The 17,219-nt window shown below is 35.0% G+C and overlaps 1 protein-coding gene across 1 annotated transcript in view; it reads right to left on the reverse strand.

Annotated features, from left to right (window-relative positions):
* Positions 1-17,219, reverse strand: part of LOC129433393 (N-acetyl-beta-glucosaminyl-glycoprotein 4-beta-N-acetylgalactosaminyltransferase 1) — a 163,588-nt gene that overhangs the window by 28,954 nt on the left and 117,415 nt on the right. The window contains exon 9 of the mRNA XM_073868892.1: positions 11,701-11,779. Coding sequence (XP_073724993.1) covers positions 11,701-11,779 — 79 coding nt within the window. The remainder of the gene's footprint in view (positions 1-11,700; positions 11,780-17,219) is intronic.

Below are 17,219 nucleotides of genomic sequence, written 5' to 3' on the forward strand. Positions count from 1 at the left end.
AAATATGTCAGTGTTGATGTTTTCCGACTGTTGCGGTAATGAGATTTTTTAGGACTAATTTTTTAAATTATGTTACAAAAAGTGTTAAATGATAAGTAAAAGTTTTTAAATTAATGTTCCCATTTACTCCAGACTTTGTTTTTCAATGTCTGGTGGGAAAAAAAGTAAATTTAAGCAATTTTTACATTTTCATGCTTGACATTTTTAAAACCAAGTTTTCGTGAGAATCACCCATATCTTCATTGCTAACTTGTATGTTTATTGTATGTTATATGTTATATGTTTGTATTATAAGCTTAGCCAGGTCACCCTTACAAAACATCCACACCCATCGAAATCCACCGCAGGAAATGACACGCGCACATCAACATTAACTTCCTGCAGTGCAGCACACCTTTACAAACCATCAGACAAGCTACAATTCTTTTAATGGCATTCTGCAATTACCATGTCACTTCCACTTATGCTCGCTGTAATGAGGGGAGACAGGCCATTTTTATCAGCCAAACACATACACACAAAAGCTCAACGTTACTCAGGATGAACAAGTATAGACAAAAAATGAGGTTTGCTACTACTAAACTGCCCAATTTTGAGTTTGAAAGCCTATTTGTACATGAAATCAGCAATTTGTTGTTTTAAGTGTAGAATCAGGAACGAAGATTTTAGGAGCGATGCTATTTGAAAGTAGTGACACCCACATGCAAAGGCCCATGTCGACATTACAAAAAAGTTGGTTTTGAAAAGTATAAGTCAATATGTTTCTCCTCTGTAGCGTCTCTCACTAAACCATATTTGATGTCAAAGACTAAAATCTTCAGAAAACGTCTGACTGCACTGCAGGGTTTGAACTCTTTAGATTTTTTTGGGACACAAAATGTCAAACCCCTGTTTATACTTGGTATTAAATGAAATTCGCAAACCATTACATTCAATCTTTTGCAAATTTCCAAGTGAGTTTGAATAGGAAAACTTGAAAAATGTGTAGTGTTTGTGTGCCTCAACTGGGAACAGGGTTGGGAAACACGTATCTGTGAAAGAACAACGCTCAAATCTCATGAGAATACGTACATATTTTTAATCGTATGAATTCATAAGACCACATTCATAAGTTTTTGTACGATTTGCCTTGACCCCTGCGATGTTGGGGTTAGGTTTGGTTTCGTTGTTGTTATTTTTTTCATGAGTATCGTACGTTTTTGCGTGATTCAATTCGTACACTGAAAAAAACAACTTGTAAATTTATTTTAAAAAATCCTTGTAACAATTTTCACTAACTTTTTTTAAGTAAAATGTACTGCTTTTTTAAGTACAACTTACCTACTAAAATCAAACAAAATCTACTTATTTAAGTAGTTAAAGTTCTTATTAGTTCTTTTTCTGTGATAAAGCTTAAAAAATAAAATATTCAGGGACAAAGGATTGTGGGCATTCCTTACAACATGTGCAAATAAATTTAAGTAAATTTTTTTAGTTTAATGTATTTAATATTCTTAAGTTAAATAAACTAAGATTTTTTACTTGAATCTGCTAAAGTTTTTGATTAAAATTTACTTAATTATTTTAGGGCTATGTGCAGTGACTATAAAACAGTTAAATAATACATGAAAAGATCTAAGACTTACTATTCCCACACAGTTCAATTTCTTCATGAAATAATTGTGTATTTATCATCATTTTATTTAGGAAATTTAGTTCTCAATAAATGTTAATATTATTATGTAGAAATTATGAGAGTTAATCTAATATATATTACTACACCAAAAAGTTTTTTCAGTGTATGAATTCATACGAATTAACCAACTCGTAAAATATGCACGACTTCTCATGAGTTCAGTTTGTAAAGAAGGGAGAGGCTTGAAAAATAACAGGGATTTTTCTGAAACGCATTGCCTGTGACCACTGAAGTGAGATATTTTCGTATGCGTTTTCGTATTCGTCATCTTACGAACTTTGCACACTGAATCTGATGCGTATTAATGAATCCGTTGTGAATAAAACTGGTAAAACAATACAAATGGAGTCTTCGTAATGATATCACTATTTACTATGAATGGATAAATAACATAAGCAACATCCTTATTTAAAGGGCACCTATTATGCAAAATCCACTTTTACAAGGTGTTTGACATAATGTGTGTTGGCAGTGTGTGAACACAACCACCCTACGATGAAAAAATCCACCTGCTAAACCAAAGTGGTCTCGTTAGACATGCCGTTTTGATTCTCTTATCAATGTGAGGTCACATTGATAAAACCCCACCCACTAACAGTCCTGCAATACCCTCAGCATGTTTTACTCTGTCAACTAGATACTATTGTTTCAGACTGTATTAATCAGATCTATTTTAACTTAAAGTGCTCACTGTCTGTTTGTAAGGGATTGAGGGCAGTAGCTCATTTGCATTTAAAGGTACAGACATTAAAACAGCGCATTTTTGCTCCCGCCCAAATGGGGGAATTTTGGACATGCTATAATAAATGATCTGTGGGGTATTTTGAGCTGAAACCTTACAGACACATTCTGGACATACTTGAGACTATTACATATTGTAAAAAGTTAATAATAGCTGCCCTTTAACTTAAACACAATACTGTATACTTTCCATACACCATTTGTTTTGAAATCAGTACCTTTCCAAGCTATTCTGCAATCATCTGCCACAATTTGTCTTTATATTCCGTCTATTTGCGCTGCGAGACGAAGTGAATTAACTTGTCAGACACTATTTTGGATGTAAGAATGCTTGCTACGGATGTGGAAACTGCAGAAAATGAAACCTGATGGACGAAAGTTTCAAAGGCAGTATGTAAGCTTGATTGACACAACTTGAGGTCGTATTTAATGTTTAACGTGCGAAAGTATTGGACTCGGTGTGCGCACTTCATAAGGGTTTTGAATGAATCATTAACAATAAATAGTAGTATAGTTCCGTTTTTATGCATATGCGAGGGTTCGCATACAGTGCATGTTATTGTTGTAGTTCTCGAGACCAGTCTTGGTCTCGAGACCGGTCTCAAGACCACTTTTTAGAGGTCTTGGTCTCGTCTTGGAATCAACCGCATTTTTACTCGTCTCGGTCTCAGACAAAAAGTACTCGGAATTTTATTTCAAGACCGGTCAAGACCACAACTGATGGCACATCACAAATTTATTTTTTGTCATTAATTTTATGCAGTTTATTCAGGTTTTGCATATGATGTTGGCATTGTTTAAGCATTATTTAAGTTTCTCCCAATGACAATTTTTCTAATTTTAGTACTAAAAACACCTGCATTGTGTTAATTGGCAAGCCATGGAAAAACAGTTCAGAATAAATGGTTAAGTTGATTTCAGCTCTTTAGTGTTTGTTCACTTTTATTTGCTTATAGACAAAGATAAATTCACACATATCTGCAATGCCTTTGATTATTTTATCAACTTCTCTGATGGCACGCACGCACGCATGCACGCACGCACGCACGCACGCACGCACACACACACACACACACACACACACACACACACACACACACACACACACACACACACAGACAAGAAGTGCCTAATCATATGCATGTTTCACATTTTATCATAAGTGTTTTAATGCAGTGACTTGCACTGATCTTGGTCTTGACTTGGTCTCGGACTGTCTTGGTCTTGACTTGGTCTCGACCCTTTAAAGTCTTGGTCTTGTCTCGGTCTCAGCCTGTCTTGTTCTTGGTCATGACTAGGGCTGGACAATAATTCAATATCGATATATATAATATATGATTATGTAGCTTGCTATGCAATTACAAATAGAGCTTTGATATAAATGTTTCTGTCCAACTATCTTATATATCACTAAATAGCCTACTACCATTCAAAAGTTTTGGGGTCATTTTCACATAGGCCATTTAATAATATTTTACCACATATTACTATAATAGTAAATTGATCAAAATATGAAAGTTAATACTGTGACCGAAGAATTTATTAAAATGTTCCATTAGTTTGAGACCCCTGCATTACAGCATTTATCACTGACTGACATTCAGATGAACCTTATTAATATTAAAGGTGATCCCTAAAGTCTGCTTATTTGACAGCGAGTTCATTTAATTTTGTATGAAGGCTAAATACAAATAAAAAATGAAATTCAATTTATTCATACCATTTTTATTTTTCTAAATATTATATAGTTTTATAGGAGGAGGCTTCATAGACATGGTAAATTCATTTTGTTTAAAAGTTTGTATGTACCGACATCTGTTTTCGGCATTCTTTGCAGTTTATCCCAATTTATTTTTTTAACATTCATACCGCCATCGGATTTATACCGTATCGACCGAAATTTAGAAGTATACCGGCAATAAAAATTTTGGCCATATCGTCCAGCCCTAGTCATGACTTGGTCTCGGTTTAGGTGGTCTTGACTACAACACTAGTGCACGTGATGCTAATTTTGTCATCAGAATAGTATGCACGCAGTGTATGTGCACTGCCAGCTTTTTGTAACCACACATACTTTGTACGCATAGGTCATGCATGCACGTACAGGAAAATCGAGTATGTAGCGCTTAGATGCATTGCATTTATCACAGTGTGCATGCATCAAACGTCTGTGAACATGTACAAGTAAAAAAACTATACTTTGCAAGGCTATGTGTTCAACCTGTCACCGTTTTATTATCTGGCAGGCAATAAATAAAAAAAATATACAAATCAAATTAACAGTACATTTGTGCATTTGTCAGATGTGACTTACAGTGCATTTCATTGGTGTCCTCTGAGAATCAAACTCAGGAACACTTATTTATACATAAATTTACTTAATCAAATGTGTCCCCAGTGTGCTGCTAAGTTACAAAACACTCAGAAAAGCAGCAAGCTTTCAGTTGATTCTCTGCCGCAAACACTTATTTTTCTTAGTTACTCTCCTTGACTTACTCCATCTCTCTGTCTTAAAAGCCGGAATGATTGTAGCATTCACAGCCAAGACACCTGCATTTATCATGAAGAAGAGGCTTTTAACTGCCAGTGGCTTTCATCAATACTATCAAGTGATATTAGTGTGGAAACTCAGTTTAGAGCGATGGTACGAAACAGCATATACACACAAAGTATAGGCTATCGATGGGATTCAAAACGCTTTTTGATCCAACTACTTAATAATAATAGTTATGCTTGCCTTTAATAAAAATAAATAACAAAAGTTGGCTCCCATGAGCCGGCAGACAATGATGGGTGGGTTGGTGGATTTTTTTAAAGGTTTTGGTTATAGCAATACTAAAGCCCAATTTATAGTCGTGCGTCGTAGGTTATCCGTAGCCTGACATGCACATCTCGAAACAGCGTGTCAGTTCTACGTGTACTGCAAGCGCTGTGATTGGTCCACTAGAACCCCTCCCGTCAGGTAAAAACCTGCGTCATAGTTATTTTCGTTTGCAACGTTGAGAACAAAGATGGGCCAAGTTGAGGAGTGATTTAGCTGAAACTGCAACAAAAGTCGCTGTTTATTTACTTACATCACTGCTGGTCTTCTCAACACATACACAACAAGTTGCTGTTTCTTCTTCGCTTGTGGGTAAACTTGCCAAGCTGCTTCTTCATTGACGGTCACGCTGCTACTATGGTTACAAATGTGGATACTTCCTACCAGCATCACTTCTACGTAGAGCCCTGCATTTCAGCCCGAGCCCGACGGGGCCCGACCTGTTTACGCCCTTCGGGTCGGGTTTCGGGCCAATTTTAACGTCACAGCAGATCCGCGGGCCGGACCTCGGGCTTATTTAGGCTTCTCCATCTTTTTATAGTTTTCAATTTAATTAAAAGAATCTTTTGACAGACATTTATGATTGCAAAACAAACATTGGAAGACGTTTAACCTATCGCATGAGTCCGCAACGCACAGCCACACATTTACAATGCAGCTGTTTTAACAGTGTATTTAAACAGCAGGACCTTCAGCGCACCAGGAAAAATTATAAATGGAGTACTAGATTAAAACCTTGGATACTGTCTATGCAGACAGCATCCAAGACATAATTTATTAAAGACTTCTCCCTGTATTAATTTCGTGTAAGAAGGCTGTGTCTTTATTTCTTGTTTGTGTATGGATCGACTTTTTTATAGTTTAACTGTTGGATGGATACATGAATAGCGATAGTTCTGTGGTAAGTCCTTACATTTAAAAAAATGTATATGCAAAAGCGAAGATGTAAGATAGCATGCATGTTTATTCTGTTTCATGTTTGTTTCGTTTCGTTTCGTTTTGTATAGCCCTTTTTATTTTTTTATTTCTGCACCCGATGCAACTGCGAGCAGCAGAGCAACCTGGCTTCGCTTTTTAAAAATAGAGTGTGTTTATAATAAATGTTTAAACTAACATTGTGATATGCTGAAAATATATATTTTATATAGTTGTTATTATAGGCAAGTGTAGTGTTGATTTGAGAGGATCAATTCATCAAACATGTCGTCAACTTACTGTCGGCTGCTAACCACTTGGTTATCATAAAAAACTTTAACAACAAAAACTGATCTAAAATGTAAATAAAAAAGAAATATAACTAGTTTGCCATTTAAAACAAAACTGAACTGCTTTAATTGCTGCAAGAGTACAGCTGTACAAGCTGTGTAAGGAGTTATTTTTTGCTATTTCTGCGGATTTCTTTTGCAAATTCTATGCGGAATTTTAATTAAATTTAATTCATTTTAAAATGGTCCGAGAGAATGTGCGCTGTGAATATTACAAAACAATAAAATATTTTATAACTATATTATACATTTTATTAAAGGATTACCATGAATTAAACTGGACCAACATGAACCAACAGATAATGGAAAATGTGCTGTCACGACCATAGTTTTATATATTACTGTCTACAGTGTAAGAGTAAAAAGAAAAGGCTTCTCATAATAAATGTAGCATATATAGCAAGATAATTTCATCAGTTTAACAACACAATGTATATATATATATTTATCTTGTAAACGGATTTAAAATAATAAATAATTGTCGCGTCATGTAGCAAGAGAGACGATAGAGATCTCATTAACTTCTCCGCAGAAAGTTTTATTTCAAAAGTTTTACATATTAAATAGGCTATTAAAAAGTTTGTGCTTCTCTCATAAAAACCTCACAGCAGACAGCACAGACATCTACTCACAAACAAACGCGATGCAGTGACTATATCTGCGGACACAGATTCTTAATGGGGAGAATTAAAAAGCTCGGACTCGGGTCGGACTCGGGCTGAGAATTCTGATAAGCTGTCGGACAAGGGCCGGGCTAGGGCCTAAGCGTCTCGGGCCAGGGCCGGGTCAGGGCCTAGATTTTTGGCCCGTGCAGGGCTCTACTTCTACGTCGTATGACGTATGGACAATTATAATGAGCCCTTAATTTGTAGGTATGCACCGATACAAAATTATGTGCCAATACCGATATTCAATTACTTAACATAACGCAAAACTTATTAGGTTGCTTAGTAATGGCAGGCGCTATAGGAGCGCCCAAGCACTTTGGAAAGAAAGAGGAAGCATGTAAAATGTAAAGCACCACTCAGCTTATTCATCAAAACATTGCAGATATTACAACTCCTGAGATCCACCAATCAGAGAGGCTATCAAATTTCAAAAGAGTTTTTGATTAAAATTAATTTGGCGTTTTTCTGCACATGCTCGAGCCCCGGATCAACGTCTATGCCTAGACATCTGCTGATCCTGATAGCTTCGCTTTTTAATCATATTATAATTTTGTGAAATCCTAGAAGTGCAGAGGGTACTAACTTGCTGTTTGTCTTTGTGACTCGATTCAAAATAATCCCACAGCATGAGTTTCAATGTGATTTACACCCTTTTGGATTGCCAGGATATAACCTGCCCTGATCATCATCTGTTTTTTAAATATTGGATTATAGGTCAAAACATTCCAAATAATAAGCTAAATTGTGGCATGAGTCAGTTTAGTTGTGTCTTGTATTAAGGATGGAGTGCAAGATCTTTCCTCCACATGGATGAAGACCGATGTACAACTGCCTCCCCACCATTATCTTACAGACCAAATGTCAGAAAATGTATTTAGAAAGTATTATTTAGAGGCCATTGTGCTCAATCCCTTAAGTGAAATGAGAAGCAGCCATAATATGCAGCTAAATCCAAACTAAAGGACATTTATTCTTATTCTCTCACAGCGTTTAATACGGTCTGATGACTTCACAGAGAAAGGGCTTCGTTGTTATTTTATCATTTGTGATGATAATGTGATGATGTTAACTTTTTCATATTTGTGCTGCTCTGTTTTAAAACAGCAGAAGCACTTATTCCCTACCGCACTTACAGCATCGTCTCAACAAAAATAATGTGTGAAATGTTTCTCATTAAGAGGTACTAAATAAATCATCACTATCTTTTATTTTACACAGTAATGTACATAACAACTCTTAAGAGTAGAACATTTGAAAAATATTTTTCCTTTAAAGGACCAGTGTGTGTGTGGTTAGATTGTCAATTGCAATGGCCCTCCCTTTCGAAACGCATAGTAAAGCTACGATACCTGCCACAGGACAAGCACGTCATCATCTGGGACAACGTAGGGATTAAATCGTGCTTTATGGAGCAGTTTATCCATTTAGGGCTACCGTAGAAACATGGCGGCGCGAAATGTCAACTTCCATATAAGGGGACCCGTGGTGTATTTAGATAAAATCGACTCATTCTAAGGTAATAAAAACAATACAGTTCATTATGTAAGGTCTTTATATACCACAGATAACATAGTTAAGTATTACATTGCATTTCTGTCTAAAAGTTACACAATGCACCTTTAAAATTGAAGTATTACAATATAACGCTACAGATACTAATAAATGTTAATTACTTCTACAATAAATTATCTACATACTACATTTGTGGTTCACATAAGCAAAGATGCTGTATTTTAATCTGCATATTTCTGAAGGGATGTTACACAAGCAAAGCATCTCGCATTGAGATGTATAGAAATGCTAATGGCTAGCTGTCAGCTATCACAGACCTCCTCTGCAGAAGCAACATTACTTTGAAGTAGAATTTGTTGATGTGAAAGTACCTAAGGGAGACATGTTTCATCGTAGATACACGTAGTGTGTGTTTTTCATTTGTGTGGGAGAGCAAATAGGCTACTGCTGTTTGAGTAAGGGAGGCTGAATAACAAGCAGAGAAGTGACTTGATGAAGAAGAACGCAGAGATAAGACATCAAACAAAGGGAAGGTGAAAGTGAGAAAAGGACAAAACATTTTTTATGCTGAAAGGATGGCATTGAACTTTAACCCATTCACTTTATAACGCTTGATCCTGGTCTTAATATGCATGAATCATCAATACATGTAAAAGTCGCTATGAAACAAAAGTAGCGATTGTCTTATTTACCCCATGGCGACATATAGCCGAGTAAAACAGATTATGAAATGAAATAAAGAAATAAAGATAGAGCTGGACTTGAGAACTGAATGGGTAGTTTGAAGTTTGAAGGGTCATGTTGCTATTTGCTAATCGCTGCAATCTTTTACCAGACCCCGCCCACCTGCCATACCATATGACCGTAAGTAAAAAGAGAGTTTCATGAAGGGGAGATTTGAATATTTGACCCTTTAGTGTATGTCTATAGCATATCTGGAATGTCTATAGCCTTTAGTGTATGTCTATAGCCTATATTGTATGTCTATAGTCCTTAGTTTATGTCTATAGCCTATATTGTATGTCTATAGCCTTTAGTGTATGTCTATAGCCTATATTGTATGTCTATAGTCCTTAGTTTATGTCTATAGCCTATATTGTATGTCTATAGCCTATATTGTATGTCTATAGCCTTCAGTGTACGTCTATAGCCTATATTGTATGTCTATAGCCTTTAGTGTATGTCTATAGCCTATATTGTATGTCTATAGCCTTTTTTAGATGTCTATAACCTAAATTGTATGTCTATAGCCTATATTGTTTGTCTATAGCCTTTTTTGTATGTCTATAACCTAAATTGTATGTCTATAGCCTATATTGTATGTCTATAGCCTTTAGTGTATGTCTATAGCCTTTAGTGTATATCTATAGCCTATATTGTATGTCTATAGCCTATATTGTATGTCTATAGCCTATATTGTATGTCTACAACCTCTATTGTATGTCTATAGCCTTTATTGTATGTCTATAGCCTTAAGTGTATGTCTATAGCCTTTAGTGTATATCTATAGCCTATATTGTATGTCTATAGCCTATATTGTATGTCTATAGCCTATATTGTATGTCTATAGCCTATATTGTATGTCTATAGCCCATGTTGTATGTCTATAGCCTTTATTGTATGTCTATAGCCTTTAGTGTATGTCTATAGCCTATATTGTATGTCTATAGTCTTTAGTGTATGTCTATAGCCTATATTGTATGTCCATAGCCTATATTGTATGTCTATAGCCTATATTGTATGTCTATAGCCTTTATTGTATGTCTATAACCTTTATTGTATGTCTGTAGCCTATATTGTATGTCTATAGCCTTTATTGTATGTCTATAGCCTTTATTGTATGTCTATAGCCTTTATTGTATGTCTATAGCCTGTATGTCTATAGCCTATATTGTATGTCTACAACCTCTATTGTATGTCTATAGCCTTTATTGTATGTCTATATCCTTTAGTGTATGTCTATAGCCTTTAGTGTATGTCTATAGCCTTTAGTGTATGTCTATAGCCTTTAGTGTATGTCTATAGCCTATATTGTATGTTAATAGCCTATATTGTATGTCTATAGTCTTTAGTGTATGTCTATAGCCTATAGTGTATGTCTATAGCCTATATTGTTTGTCTATAGCCCATGTTGTATGTCTATAGCCTTTGTTGTATGTCTATAGCCTTTGTTGTATGTCTATAGCCTTTATTGCATGTCTATAGCCTATATTGTATGTCTATAGCCTTTGTTGTATGTCTATAGCCTTTGTTGTATGTCTATAGACTTTATTGTATGTGTATAGTCTTTATTGTATGTCTATAGCCTTTATTGTATGTCTATAGCCTATATTGTATGTCTATAGCCTTGTACCCGTGCTACTTATGACTGGTTTTGTGGTCCAGGGTCACATATGACAATAAGACTTTAATTTGACCACAAAAGTTGTGATTGGTTTGTTTTGAGATGTAATGTAACCTATGGTTGGGCACAAATGTATAATGGATCCCTATAGTTAAAAGTTTGGCCCACTTACCAACTCAGTATTCCACCAGCATAGCAGGTTAAGTAGAAGCTAAACATAGACAATGACACCAGTCGTGTGGAGGTGTTGATAACTTATCTTAACAGAAAGACAGCTGAAAAGACGCAAGATAAAATTTCGATTTGACACAAGTCAGTTTCTAAAAAATCAAACACTGTCTTTTTATTGCTATTCAGGTGTATTTCTGTGTTATCAATGGTGTGAGCGAAAGAGGATTTCATCACCATCCATTTTCAATCCTCAGATTTTATATTTTTGAGCCTCTGAAAAGCCCACGGACTGAAAAGCCTCATATAATATCATTTTCCAAAGTAGACCATAACTGCACAGAAAATGGATTGCAAAGAATGTGATGGGACAATTTAAGATTGCGTATGTTTCAGATGGAACAAACAGATGGGACATGAATTGAAAAAATGCCCTGTGGTCCGATGCAGACTAACATCGATTGCGTTTCATTTCTGAAGCTCTATGCTGTATATATCAGACTTACCCCGACTTCAACATGATCTGAGCCTTTTTCATCTTGCTTGTGAAGAATCTCAAAGTAATATCGTCTGGACACCATGAGACTGAAAGAGGGAAAGAGTAAACATTTAAAGAAAATAGTGTAGTAGTTATATAGTTATTATTTCATATGCAATAACATTAGATCATAAGAGATCTTGTTAAATTGTTAAAAAATGGCATCGGACGATGAATCTTTTCAATCGGCCAGTAAATTTTTCTATTACTTAAATTTGTTGTTTGTAATTAAAAGACACAAAATGTAAAGCTTAAGTCTGACAGTAAAATGACCAATCAATTTTCACTTTTTAACATGACGTTATGTCACACAACAACACACTGGTTCAACACACTTATTCAAACAGTACTGTGAGATGTCAGATCCAAATTAATTATGTCTTATTATGTAAATATGTACTTAAGTACTTTAAAATGGTATATTTGAAGGGTTTCGTTGCAAAACAAGATAAATCCGTTTTTAACATTTTTGTTTTATGTTGCTACTTAGCTGTATTTTTTTAAGTTATGAAGGTTTAAATCAAAACAAACCAATTGCAGTTGAATTGATATTAATTGGAATGCACAACCAAAAAACGAGATTTCTGAAAAATAAAAAAAACTGAGTTATCTCGTTTTGCAAAGAAACTCTTCATTTATAAATGTTGTATGTAGTTTCACCAATTTTCTGTTTGTCTCTTATTTACTGTAATTAAATTAGTGTTATATCAGCCTCATATCGGCCACACAGCTTTCTTAATATCGGTATCGTTAATAAACCATCGTATCGGTCGACCACTACAGGGTTTCCCGCAGAAAATTAAGGCTTAAGTGGTAGGGTTGGGCAGGTGGGCGTGGGCATGGTAATCAAAGGGGCGGGGCGTAGGCGTTATGATGAAAATTTAAATATTTTTATTTAAAACACTCAAATAAAACTTAATTTTGAAGAAACTATGATAGAAAATGAACACATACTAGATTATTAATGAATTAAATGTTTTACCTCTAATGGGAATAGCTGCGTGATGAAGTGAAACTAAAGGGTTAATAAACACAAACTAAAGCAGATTTTGTAGAACGTCTGGCGAACGATGATAGATAGCGCAAAAATCGTAAAAACTGATTATTTCCCACTATTAATTACATTATCTTAAAGGAGTGTAACTACTGTAGTATGTTAATAATGCACATAAATAAAGTGAGCAACAGCACTCAACAATTATATCTAATCAACAGGCACGTGAAACCTAGAATAAGGAATAAATAAGATTTCCATTGATGTATGAATTGGTGGGATAGGACAATATTTGGCAAAAATAGGTGCAAAAATATTGAGAAAATCGCTTTTAAAGTTTTCAAAAAAAAAGTCCTTAGCAACTGCATCCACTCACAAAAATAAAGTTTCAATATATTTACGGTAGGAAATTGAAGAAAAATACAAAACATCTTTATGGAACATGATCTTTACGTAATCTCCTAATAATTTTTGGCATAAAAAATGTATCATTTGTTAGTAGGTTAACCATAAAATGTATGGTTGGCTATTGCTACAAATATACACGTTTGACTGGTTTTGAGGTCCTGGGTCACAAATGTTATGTTTAATTTGTTCAAATAACTATTATTGTACATTATGTCATGTCGAGAGTTTTACTCAAATGTATTTTTTCTGGCTTTGTACTACTGAATCTTTTATTGTATATCTCTCTGCTGTAGCATATCAAAATCACATTAACACAATCACACCTCGGCTTCATTTTACACCTTATTACACCTCCGAAAGTAACATCACAAATCTGTCCTTCTCAAGTCATACAGCACCAATACCTTTCGCTCATGAACACTACAGTATTTAAACACTTTGCTGTAATTTGTGGAGTGAAGAGGCATGTTTTATTTACGCACGCTAATTGTTTTAGATTTGTTTTTTTTGGTGCTCTGGCAATCTAAGAGAGGATATTTGCAACACAAGCATCCCCGCGAGTAAATGTGCTCATGCATATTCATGAGCGGTGCTAATGTGCGAGACGTAATTCAGCTCAGACTCCAATGCAAATGTCTTGCTTGGTCCGTTGGGCGTACGAGACAGACCGAGGAACCGGAACAGACCTGGGAAAAGGGATGAAGAGTTGTTGAATCAACAAAAAGAGAAATGGAGAGACCTTGCACCCTTCACGAATGTAAAATGCACTGTAAATTTACTCGAGGAACGGAACGGCAGTCCATCATCTAAAATGATGAAACTAGACGAAAAGGATGAGCGCCAGAAAGGACAAACCGCTGACATGCTTGAGTAAGCGATCCGGAGGGAAAAAACAGGAAGTGTGAGGAATTTTTGCTTTAAAAGTAGAAAATAGACCCTCTCAGCGGGGAAAGGGTGAAATTCTCAATAGTGTGAGTGGGCCGCGGGTTCCCAAACTGAGAATTACGGATAGAGGCGGGTGTCGATGACAGCGCAATTTCCTCCACTTCACGGCATCTGATTCGCTCTGCCTGTCTTATATTCCACACTACAATCAATCACAGCAGGTGTGCCAGCAGGATGCAGAGGAAACCTTATAAAACACGAACAGCAATATAGTCTCCATGTTCCTCTACTACAGGAGATACAGATCTTTTTTCTTGCAAAACCTACTTATTTGATTGTGCTTAATTTGTGGTAAAACAATTGGTTGAATTTTGCCATTGGGTTTGCTAAAACACCTAATTGCAGTTTGTTTTGTAAAGATTTTCACGGCATTACAAATTACGATCATGCTTTGATGCAAAAGCTTTTTGAACAATAGAGAGCAAAATTATGGTGACTTACAAGTAGGGCTGTCACGATTATGGCTGACGGTTAGTGTGTAATAAATTGTCCCGATTATGACGATTAATTGTCTGTTTTATTGCTTTGACATTTTATTATTTTATAAAAGAAAAATTTTGTTCATGAAATAATTTTACAAACTGTTGTGATAATTCAAATTAAATATTTTGTCTGTATTACAGATCCTTAAAAATAGCATCCTTCACTTCCCTAAATTTCGGAATTGCTTTTTTTTAAATGTATATTTTACCTTTTAATTTATTCTGCTTATCAAAGTTTTATGGTTTATGGTTTATGGTTTTGCAGCATTTTTTTAAATGCTGTTTTTCCACTGTATTGAATGCTTTGCAATGTATCAAGTTACACTGTCAGTTAAGGAGCGCCATAAGATACTGTCTCATTTATACAGGCGCTGCAGCTCCCCCTTGTGTTTTTAGAGAGATGTGCAATCATTGCGGTGATCAGAAATCATCACAATGAGGTCAAACAATCGTGAAGAGACGGTTATTAAATCATTGTGACAGCCCTACTTACAATATTGCAGCACTCCAAGCATCCTTCATGAGGCAACCCCAAAATGCATTACAACAAAAGAAAAATCACAAAGTAATAAAACAAAATCAAAATATACATTCAAGTTACTTAAAGTTATTATTATTATATATTTATTAGGGAGGCACAGATGCAAAATTATTATTATATTATCATTATTATGCAACAATATTTTTTTTGTGCTGATATTCGATTACTTAGAATGACATCTGCTGATACCGATAGAGACCGATAGTTTTGTTTTTTATCTCTTGTATCAAATGACTATGTTGTGAAATCCTAAAAGTGCAGAATACAAACTGCAATTCTGATGTGTTTTTTGTAGCAATCGTCCGATGTCCAATAGTAGAGAAAATTACTTTTATATGCCGATACTGATTACACACCGATACATCGGTGCATCCCTAATATTTATGTTTGTTTCCTTTGCCAAAGAGGGGTTTTTTCAACGCTATCTGACGGGAATTCATAAATATTTTACAAGTTGGCTAATTCGTATGAATTCATACGACCAGATTCGTAGATTTTTTTGCGATTTGCTTTGACCCCTGTGACGTTGGGGTTAGGTTTCTTTATTGATTTTTACATGAGAATCGTACCTTTTTGCACGATTAACATCGTATGAGCCAACTCGTAAAATATGTAAGAATTCTCCTGAGATCAGGCTGGGTTTTTTTTGCAGGAAAACATTTTTTAAATGTAAAAACCTCTTTGTTGCTTTTTTAAACAGTTATAAATAAATTGTATTTAAATAATTATAATATTAATGATATTAATAGACATTGTAGTATATTACAGTAATATAGTATATAATATTATAGTAAAAAGTTTTATCAACTTACATTTTTCATAAAATTATAAAAAAATGACCAATTAAAATAATTTTTAAGTTAATTCAACTTTAACTTCTTTCAGTGTATATATTGTATATTATTTATACAGTACATTTACATATATAATATTTTACCCCACCTTGTAGATATGCTGTTACACAGCTTAATTTCCTTTATGAAACAAACAAGAGATAAAAACACAGAGGCAGTTGTGTCGTGAAGGAAAGATAGCAGTTTAGCTGGATTTATGGAGGCAGAGATGTGGCACAACATCAGATGTCTTACACTTACACTTTTACACCTCAAAAACAACACTTCTGCTTTCTACAACACTTGCGAGGCAGCTGTAACTTCAAGTGAAACATTGTGGATATGACGCAGGTTAGACGTAAACAAACGCCAGATTCCGCTGGTTCTGACATCTTGAAAGCAAACTTTGTGATGTTGTTTTTATAGGTGACTACCGATACAGCTGCAGATGTCTCTCATGTGGTTTTAAGCAGTTGTGTTGAAATGCATGCTAGCAAACATCGCAATACAAAATGTTATATGCATACAGTATACTTTAATGTCCCTAACTAGACACATCTCTGTGTTATTATTATCATTTACAGTCCATATAATTTAAACTCAATGTCGTTTTTTATGCTCTGTGTGACTTTCATGACACTCCTTGGTTTCCGTAGTATTGTGATACCCCAGCTGGACGTAGCAACAGTTTCGAGAGGAGAAAGCAATCTTAAAATGTTGGCCAGATTCAAAAAAATAAAATTATAGCGCATTTACTAATAATTATATGTAAATAAATCTGTTTTTACCAATGCAATATGTTAGAAACAATGCATTGTGATGCAAATGCTAATTTGTATCCAATGCACAGTTTTTAAACCAATGCATCTCATCCTTAACTTTTTATGCTGATGCACCGAGCGAATTGGGGAATCTTCCAATCCAACAAGTGGACAACGTTAATGCCAGGTGTAAACGGTGTTCAAAAAGTTTTGAGCTCGTCCACTGTCGACCACTTTCAATTCAATTCAATTTTATTTATAAAGCGCTTTTCACAATACTTAATTGTTTCAAAGCAACTTTACATTAATAGAAGCAGTAAAAGCACAGAAAAACGACAGATAGCACAACATAATACACAATAGCATAAGCAGTTAAATTTGCTGCGGCTATGACTCGACATTATAAGCGAGTGTATTACTAATGTAATGTCTAGAAGAGGAAGCTAAGTTAAGCCCAAGAAGGATGCCTCCCCGGGGTAAAAAAACCCCTAGGAGAAAAAAAACCCCGGGCCGTTTATCCGAG

This window comes from Misgurnus anguillicaudatus, chromosome 6, assembly GCF_027580225.2.
Source record: "Misgurnus anguillicaudatus chromosome 6, ASM2758022v2, whole genome shotgun sequence".
NCBI lineage: Eukaryota > Metazoa > Chordata > Actinopteri > Cypriniformes > Cobitidae > Misgurnus > Misgurnus anguillicaudatus.